The sequence below is a fragment of the Corylus avellana genome, chromosome ca8 (assembly GCF_901000735.1).
Source record: "Corylus avellana chromosome ca8, CavTom2PMs-1.0".
Classification (NCBI taxonomy): domain Eukaryota; kingdom Viridiplantae; phylum Streptophyta; class Magnoliopsida; order Fagales; family Betulaceae; genus Corylus; species Corylus avellana.
The window spans coordinates 4,864,761-4,874,775 of record NC_081548.1 but is presented as its reverse complement, the minus strand read 5'-3'; the positions used below and the strand labels follow the sequence as shown (position 1 = coordinate 4,874,775).

Below are 10,015 nucleotides of genomic sequence, written 5' to 3'. Positions count from 1 at the left end.
AAGATCTTGTTAGGATATATTATATTATTGATTTATATTTTTTTAGTGTAGGTCGATTTATGTTTTCTTATATAAGTCGATTTAAGTTTATTTGTATAGGTCGACTTATACAATTATAAATGGATCAAGATCCACATTCTCACATTACGAAATTTAGACAGTTTTTAAGCATCTAAACGCTTTGAAAATGTTAGATTAGGATCTCCAACAATTTCAAAAAAAATTGTAAATTCTCAAATTATGAAATTTAAGTCCTTTTTAAACATCAAAACGCTTCAAAAATGTCATATATTAAAAATGTAATATGTTACAGTTGAAAACTGAGTAAAATATCGTTTGGGAGAGAAATTTTTTATGACTATCTTGATATGTGATATTTTTGAAGCGTTTGAATGCTTAGAAATAACTTAAATTTCGTAGTTTGAGAATCTACGTACAATTTTAAAGAAATTATTGAGAATCATGACATGGAACCACCCGCTCCTTATCTTGCTTTTCTCTCACGGGGGCATGTAATAATCATACTTCAAAAGCTTTATAAAATAGTATTAGTCACAGTAAGTAGTTATACTTAATAAAGTAGTATCATGCTCAGTAAGTAGTTATACTTACGTTTCACCGTAGACCATTAAGTTGGATTCCCGCTCTAACCCTTGATTCTAATACTCATTGCATTTAGTGCGCTCGTGTGTGACCATATATTAGTTTAAAATTATATTTAAAAGGCTAAAATAACGATCTCTTAATTTCTCCCTATGCTCTATCCAAAATTAGACAGCATAACGACATATATCTAAAATATTATAATGTCACTCGGGCATCATAACAACTATGTAGCGTTTACCACATATTTTTATATGGGCATTACTACGACATTAATATAATATTTATCTAGAACTTCTAATATTACTTGAGCATCACAATGGCACTATTGTAAATACCTAATAAAATTTAGGTAGCACAACGATGCATTTGTAATATTTACAAGGATGATTGAATATAATATCATTTCTTGAGATATTCAATCACACTTTCTCGAGCAATTTAGACATCATAACAACATAAATTAAATTCAAATAACTAGAATTGACATAAACTAAAGATAAAAGAATTATACCTAGCACTCCCACTTGAAGTAGCTCCACTAATATATATTTCTCCCTCTGTGTAACTCTTAGTACATGAGAGAGGGACAGGAATTTTTAAGTGAAAATTAATAAATGGCGTGGGCTATTTATAGGTGAAGTTTTGGGACAAGGTTGGTATAAAGCATAAAGGTTGATCGAACGACAAAACTTGATTGCCGTTATTTTTTTTAGGGATGAACAGTAACTCAAACGTTGGAAAAATAATAATTTACTGTAGCCTTTTTCCTTGTAGGCGTGACGTCTTGTGTGTGGAGAAATTCCATCACGCCAGCTCATGAAGTAGGAGCTTTCAAGAAGGTTTTTCCATGCTGCACTAGGCGTTCCCCCATCTATAGCTTTTGAGATAAAAATTTCATTATTTTAAAGTCCACTATATTACACCCACTCACACTAATGAGCTTGAAGGTTCTAGTGTCCATGTGAATGCAATTGCATGTGTACGTACATACTATAGTAGGTGTAATATAATATAATATATTATAATCCATATATATATTTTGCTTATGTAAATGCTAAAGTAAGTGTAATCCATTTTCTTTTAAGTATAATTAAATCTTGAATAACAAATTAATAATAATGCGAGTCAAAGCCTATAGAAACACAGAATATGATAAATGAAGGAAATAGAGAAAGACACAAAAAGATTAAGGTGGTTCGGCATATAGCCTACATCCACACATAGGCTACATATTTCCTTGATTTATAATAAATAGAGTTTTACATATAATTTGAAATATTTCAAATACAATCATATCCCTTAAATCTCCCTTGATTTAGGGAATACAAATCAATATTTATCACTAAGGACTATTTATATCCTTAACATGCCCCCGCAAGATGAACAGTCCGTTAGCGATCGTTGATCTTGAACATCGAGTGGCTGGAGTTGATGGCGCCTGATTGAAAGATCGGCTGCTCTTGAACTTGAACTTCGGCGACTGTGCCCGGAATTTGAACATTGGCAACTTCTTCGCATTAGCCTTTTTGCTCTGATACCATATAGAAAGTGGTTCGGCATATAACCTACATACACACACTAAAGCCTCAATAAGCTACATATTACCTTGATTTATAATTTGAGTACATTGCTCTATTTATAGAGCTTTACATATGATTTGAAATATTTCAAATACAATCAAATCCCTTAAATCAGGGTTAACAAATATTATCTCATTTCCTTAATTTAGGGAATACAAATCAATATTTATCACCAATGATTATTTATATCCTTAACAAAGCCTAGTTCGAACCAACTCCTTCTCAAATTGAACTGATAACATAAAATTAGACATCAAATATATTTTCCTAATATATTTGATTTAACTTAAGATCACAATTTATACTAAAGCATTCTTAAACATCCTACGTGTTACAGCTACACATTATGCTCTTATTGCTTGATGTCTTTCATCATACATGGTACTCCTATTTATAGGAGAATTAGGGTAGATAAGTTTGGTAATCAAATCAAGGTAATTTGATTACCAACAAATCTAATTACAATAAAATCAATCAGATTTGATTTATCATCAAATTTGATTATAGAAGATTACAATCAATAACAATAAAATCAAATCTCCTAATATTCTCTAACACTAATATAAGGCATTCTGTAAGCTCAACGAAATACACAGATGGAACAAAAGTAGCTACTTCATCCTTAAATCACCAAAAATTTAAAAATAAAATAAAAAAAAGGGAAGAATATGTTGATATCCTCTACCAAGTAAAAAGGTCCTTACATTCCATCTAATTCGACAAGAATTTCCACAGATGCAGGGTGGTTTTCCAGTGTTCATTGAATGAAAGCGTCACATTGAAAATCTACAAAATTACAAGCCAATGAAAGCTTCACAGACAAGAGTAACTTCTACAATTACTCATTACTGCCCCACATATGAAATTTTGGTCCTTCCAAATCAATGGAAATCTCTATTACACCATCGATATCTCTTGGGTGTTATGTCTACATCTGCATTAGATTTAAATGTAATGGATTATTATTATGTCCTTATTAGTAATTTGTGCATAAAACCACACTTATAGAAAAACAACTTCCTTATAAATTTTACTAAACACTAACCGGGATTTTAAAAATTGTTTTTTTATAAACTACATTTTGAATAATCGCTATTTTTTAAAAAAAAAAATCCTACTTCTGAAACTGCAATCCCAAACAAACCTTAATATTGTCTTTGGGTGCGCCTCACGCTTTTATACTTTCTGTGTACCTAGGTTGACCTTCAAGCTTTTAATGATATCGATTACTTTTTTTTTTTCTAATTAAAAGAGGGGGGAGGGGCGACCAGTGTAAATTTCCCCCCCTGGGCGTGACCATAGGGGCCCCCCCTCGCCATGGAATGTCCGGTTTGAGCCATAGCTACTGCCTAAGCGGCGAGCCCGTCACCACAGCCCCACAAAGGTGCGAGTTGGTAAAGCCCAGTGTTGAGCACGCACTACTACCGCAAGCGGGTTCGAACTCGTGCCCCTGGAGGGGGGGATTTACCCGGCTGCTTTACCATCTCGACTACCACCTTGGTGGTAATGATATCGATTACTTATTAAAGAAAGATACTCTCTATGCAATTGTTTGTGCATTTGTGAGTTTAAATTTTTTTCTTGTTTCCCGTAGGTTGACAGGTCTGGCGCTTTTCTCAACCAGCTCGTTGATATGCAACAGGTTGCTGCCAACGATTTTGCCAAGCAATTGAAGCACTTGAGGGAATGCATATCTATATCCAAAATCCCCAACTACTGATATTAAAGCTGTTGGTGTGTGATTTATTGTTCAAAGTCAACATGCCACCTTGAAATGCATGTGGCAGCAGAAGGTAATTTTTCATCCTAGAATATGATACGATTATCTAGTGGGTGGTTGGCAATGATACACCAGAACACTAATTGATTGATAGCAAAGAACCTTGCAGACCACCCCTTCCCTCTGGCTCCTTAAGGAACAAAGAATGTTTAGCAAAGCTAACTAATGTGCTTTTATTTTATTTTTTTAATTTTTTTTTTTTTGGTCCACCTCTTTCTCCTTGTTCATGTATGATTTTAGGCTTTTTTGCTGAATTAAAAGCCTGTTTGGAATTGCATTTGAGGGGCTTAAAAGTGTTTTTAACACTCAAAAAGTTCGTTTGAAGAAAAAAAAATACTCGTTTGGTAAAAAAATTGAAAGCGTTTTTAAATGTCCAAAAAGCCTAAAATGGGCTTAAACGTACTTTTAGCAGAAGCTTTTGCCCAAAAATATTTTTTGACTTAAAAGCTATATTTTTCAAACGCAATCTCAAACCGGTTGAAGCCTGTTTATGTGGGCGTATGGGAGAATTGTGATCAGTGATGGGCCAAATCACGCAAACCATTTTAGACAAGTTAGGGAAAAAGGCAGCATCAATTAAAGTTTGCTTTTATGGGTTCGGGCCTACTCACATGGGAGAAAACTATTCGAGCCTGGCCTAACCACGCAAAAATCAATTGGGTCCATTTGTGCTTTAACAAAATAATCATTTTCTTTTTCAAGAATCTCATAGAGAAAATGTGAAAAAGATGCTAATAATATTCATGTGAAAATAAATAAGTTAAATAACTCAAAAACAAAGCATTTTTCAGAACAAGCATTTCACTGATGGGTGACGTGTCGATTTATCATATGTCACTATTTTTTTAGTGTCATTAGTGACGTGTGAACTTTGACACATCACTAACTAGTGACGTGTTAGATGAACACGTCACCAAATCAAAAAACAACTAAAAAAATTTTGGAAAAGAAATTTTTTTTTTTTTTAAAGAAAAAAAATGAAATTAATATAAATTAGTGACGTGTGTATAATCACACGTCATCAATTGGTGACGTGTCAATTGTGACACGTCACCAATAGGCAATTAGTTAATTACTAAATTAAATGCATTTTAATTACTAAATTAAATGCATCTTAATTACTACCCGTGAGCTCGCTTCGGCTCGGCTAGGTCGTATTCGACTCGATTATTTTTTTTTTTTTTTTTTTGAAATCTCGACTCGATTATTAAATGAGCTATATGTAGACACAAAACTAAACTCGATTATTAAACGATACATACATGTATAAAACTCGATCGGCTCGCTTGTTTCAAGTCCGCAAACATACTCGTATAAGGGCTATGAGTGGCTTATTAGCGCGACTCGTATATATATATATATATAAAGGTAATTATATAATAAGTCCCTGAGTCAACCCTCCAAAATTTAAAAATCCTTAAATTTTTTTTTTTTTTCGAAAATTTACTTCATGGGTCAATCGAAATGATAATAAAATTTCTACCGTCAAAATTTTTTAACAGCTGTTAGTCCCAATCAAAATGCACTGTTTCACCTCATTAAAATCTTAATTTTTTATTAATTTAATTTTAAAATTTAAATTAAAAATTAAAAATTAAAAATTGAAGCCACCCTATGGGTGGTTTGGGGTGGCTCACACTCACAGGCCACCTCCGAAGCCACCCCAAGAGTAGTTTGGGGTGGCTCGCGGCCACCCCATAGGTGGAGGGGTGGGCAAACCACCACGCCACCCCTTCATTTTCTTAAAAAAAAAAAAATTATTTTTAATTTTTAATTTTAGATTTAAATTTTAAAATTAAATTACAAAAAATTAATATTTTAATGAGGTAAACCATTACGCTTTGATTGGGACTACCATGCTAAAAATTTTGACTATAGAATTTTATCGTATTGGCTCTCGATTGACTCAAGGAGTATATTTTCGAAAAAAAAAAAAAAAAAAAAAAAAAAATCTTAATGATTTTTAAATTTTGGAAGGCTGACTTAGGGACTTATTATATAATTACCCTTAATTTAATAAAAATAACTTATATAGTATATTACTTACTATTTATTGAGTAACTAATTAACAATAGTCAATGTATATTAATTATTAAGTATTTGTCAAAAAAATATTAAGTAACAATAATTAACTGGTATATAATATATAATTATATCTATGATTATAAGTATCCATATAATATACAATTGAATGATAAAAGTTAATCATATGGTTATATCTTAAATGATCTAACAATTAATGATAGTTGAAACTTGAGTAGACAATTTGAATTATTAATTATATCGATTCATATAATTCATATAATTCACATAATATACCATGACAATGTGGTTTGAATAATCCTAGATGAAATGATTAGCATTAGAAATTTAAAATTAACAATAACAAATTAACAATACATGTGTCCTATAGTAGTCCACTTAATTAAGTATTGACGTTGCCCTTGAAGATTTGGAATTGATAGCATAAGATGATATAATATGACATAACTCATAACCATACAAATTAATATTAATACAACAATTAAGTACTAGAGATCGATTTAGTACCAATGTTAATGTATGTTATAAACATATAAGTCCATTTATATTATAAATTATATTTATACATATATGCATATTGAATAATATAAATGTATAAGATCAATACTTAATCACGTGATTCAGTGGCAATTAAAATACTTAATCATATTATTAATGTACAATTATAATGTGATTTGTAGCCTTTAATTTATTTTTAAAAAAAAGAGTATGGCTATCACACTTTCATTGTGGGTATTCTCAAAAAATGAGCATGACAATTCAAAAAATGAGTATGGCTGGTGTTCTCTTAGTCCCAAGTATATATTATTTCTAAAAAGCAAGTGAGCGAAATAAGAGCCAATTTTTTTTTTCTTATTTAAAAAATAATATCATGGCATGTCACCAAAGTGGTGATGTGCCACAGGTGCCATGTCACCAATTGGTGACGTTATTACTGTTCACATGTCACCTATTGGCAATTAATTAATAATGGCACGTCACCAATATGTATTACGAAACAGGATCATATGGCCACAAATGAGACACATATCCTATTAATAAAAATAAAAAATAAAAAAATATTGTTTTAAATTAAAAAAAAAAATTAATAAAAAAGAAGGTGGTCGTTACCTCATAGGGTGGCCTCTATTTAGTAGGGTTCTCGCCCTCAATACCGGCCAGGGGTGGTCACACCCCATGGCCTACAGTGTATTTGGGCACCTATCTGCAAAGGGGGGTGGGATCACACCCCCAAGGGCCAGTGTTTAAAAAAAAAAAAAAAAAAAGGGTTGGCCCCTTTGGGTGGCCGGAATCTCCCTTGGCCCGGGTGACCCCTGCTCTGGTATTTCACACCCCCCTTTGCAAGATGGTATGCAACTTCACCCCCATATGCCATGGGGAACGCCACCCCCAAGTGGACATTGGGGTGGCTCACCCCAATGGGGTGGCCACACTCCCCACAGGCTTCAGCCACCCCCTTCTTTTTTCTTATTTTTTATTAATTTGTTTTTTAATTTTTTTTTAATTTAAAATAATATTTTTTTATTATTTTTATTAATGGAATATGTGTCTCATTTGTGGCCATAGGATTTCTTAGAAAAAATCTTGGCCATGAACTGGATATTCTCCAGTCCATTATGGACTGGAGAGGATCCTATTCCATGTAGTACTGTTCAGACGTCACCATAGGCAATTAATTAATTACTAAATTAAATGCATTTTAATTATAATTTGAAAAATGGAAAGTATATATATATATATTCTTCTCCCGCTCTCCCTCTATTCCTCTCCAAGCCTACTCTTCCTCTATCCCTCTCCCGCTCTCCCTCTCCCACACCTGTCTGTTTCACTTCGGCTCCGGCGACTCGAGAAGAAAATCGTTGGTTGGGCGTCGGCAAAGGAACTAAAAAATCTCCACCTCCGGGAAGGATCTCTCTCCTCCACCGGTTGGTTCTTAGGTTAATCTTGGGGTTTTCTTTTGGTTAATTTTTCTGTTGTTTGGCTTGGAATTTTGGTTAAGAATCTGAAAAGTTGATTTTTTTTTCCTTCCTAGATTGGCTGTCTGTTTTGCTTAGAAACTTGGAAATTCCTTTTGCTACTTGGAAATTTCTGTGTTTTTTGTTGTTGTTGTTGTTATTTTCGTTATGTATGTATGTATGTAAATCTTGGATGTTTTGTCTGTGGGAATTTCTGGCTCTTGATTTGGTATGGCCGTATGAGAATTTCTGATGGGTTTTCTTTGATGTGTTTTATTTTGATGGGTTTTTATAACTAATGCCATTGAGGAATCTCTAGTTTCTCTTTGAATTTTTGTTCTACCTATTGAATTTCAAATTTGAAATCATAATGATTTGGGGAATTTTTGATATTTTTGATTAGGTCCGAATTTGGGGAATTTTAGTAAGAAGCTAAATTCTAAAATTAACTTGGGCTTTTGTGTGAAGTAGATTTCTATGCATGATTTAAGCTCCGGGTTGTTAGATTAATGGGTTGAAAGCTTCAATTTCACTATTGTTCATAGTATGGACATAATTCCTAGTTTGTATAGTATGAATTAAATTAGGGCTTTTGGTATGTGAACACTATGATTGCTAATTGGATGGGTTAATTACATTTAAAGTATTAATTAACCCTAGACTTTCATGAGTTCAATGGAAATTGATGCCTATGTTGTTATAGATTCCGACATATTCACATTGTATGTGAATATGTCATATTAGCTCCTTAGTTACCCATGCTTTCGAACTGAATGAATTCTGCAATGGTTTTATCATCATATGTAAATTATTTCCCTTTGTACTCATATTTACACACATTGATATCTTTGTAGAGCCTCTAGATTCCATGGCCTAGATGGGACATGTAAATGGGGGTGATTGGCAAGAGGAGGTTTATCAATGACTTATGAAACGGAAGAGGAGGTTCATCATATGAAATGACTTCTGAAATTCAAAGATGATGTGTCCATTGTGACACGTCACCAATTTGGTGATATGACCCTATTGACACATCACCAAATTGGTGACCTGCTGAACATAACACGTCACCTTTTGGAGGAGGAATTACACACGTCACCACTTGGTGACGTGTGCTAAGACGACACGTCACCAATTCCAATTGAGATATGCTTCACCTCATTAAAATGGCCATCTTTCAGCCATAAATGTCTACGTGGCATCAATTTTTTAATTTTTCCTTTTTCCCTTCCTACAACACCTTCTCTCTCCACTGTCAGCCAAGACTTTTTTTTTCTTCCTTTTTCTCCTCTTCCCTCCATTTCTCCCTCTCGCCATTTTCTCCCTCTCTCAGACACTCTCTCTCTGTTTCTTCCTCTTTGAGCTCTCGCCGGTGTTGGTTGACTGGGTTCGGAAGCGGCGGTGGTTTGGGTCCGGCGGAAGTTTTGCTCAGAAGACGCCATCGGCTTGGATCCGGTAACGGCGTTGGTTTGGGCCCCGGCGGGGGTTTTGCCTAGAAGACGCCGGAAACTTGGCTCCTGTAATGACGTTTTTTTGGGTCCCGGCGGGGGTTTTGCCTAGAAGACGCTGGCAATTTGGCTCTGGCTGGTTTCCGTTTTGGGTTCTTTCTTTGTCTGTTTGGTGTTTTCCGTTTTGGGCTTTTTTTTTTTTTTTTTTTTTAATGGTAGCTGGATACTATGATGGTTATGATGGTTATTGCTTTTTTGAAGAATTGATTTTGGGGTGTTATTACTTTTGGGGATTTCGGTGTGGAAGGGCCGAATTGGGGGTGATGGTTTGATTTTTTGCCTACCATTTCCTTCGATTGCTTTAAAATTTTCCCCTGAATCATATGGTATCATAATTTTTTCTGATTTAGCAGAACAAATGGCACTATAAATCTATTTTGGGTTCATTGGTTTGAATTTCCACAAGATTCAAAAGGTTGCAGAAAAAAAATAAATAAAAAAAAAAAGGTTGCAGATGTTGTGATGGTTATTGCTGATTTGAAGAATTGATTTTCACCATCAGATATGGCAGAGGCTTCAACTTACAGACATGAACAAAGGAAA

General features: G+C 33.8%; 1 protein-coding gene across 1 annotated transcript in view; it reads right to left on the bottom strand.

Annotated features, from left to right (window-relative positions):
- Positions 1 to 1,948: 1,948 nt before the first annotated feature.
- The window catches only part of LOC132190735 (protein FAR1-RELATED SEQUENCE 5-like), a 14,142-nt gene continuing 6,075 nt past the window's right edge, over positions 1,949 to 10,015 (bottom strand). Inside the window, exon 3 of the mRNA XM_059605788.1 lies at positions 1,949 to 2,171. Within this exon, the coding sequence (XP_059461771.1) occupies positions 1,949 to 2,171 (223 nt within the window). The remainder of the gene's footprint in view (positions 2,172 to 10,015) is intronic.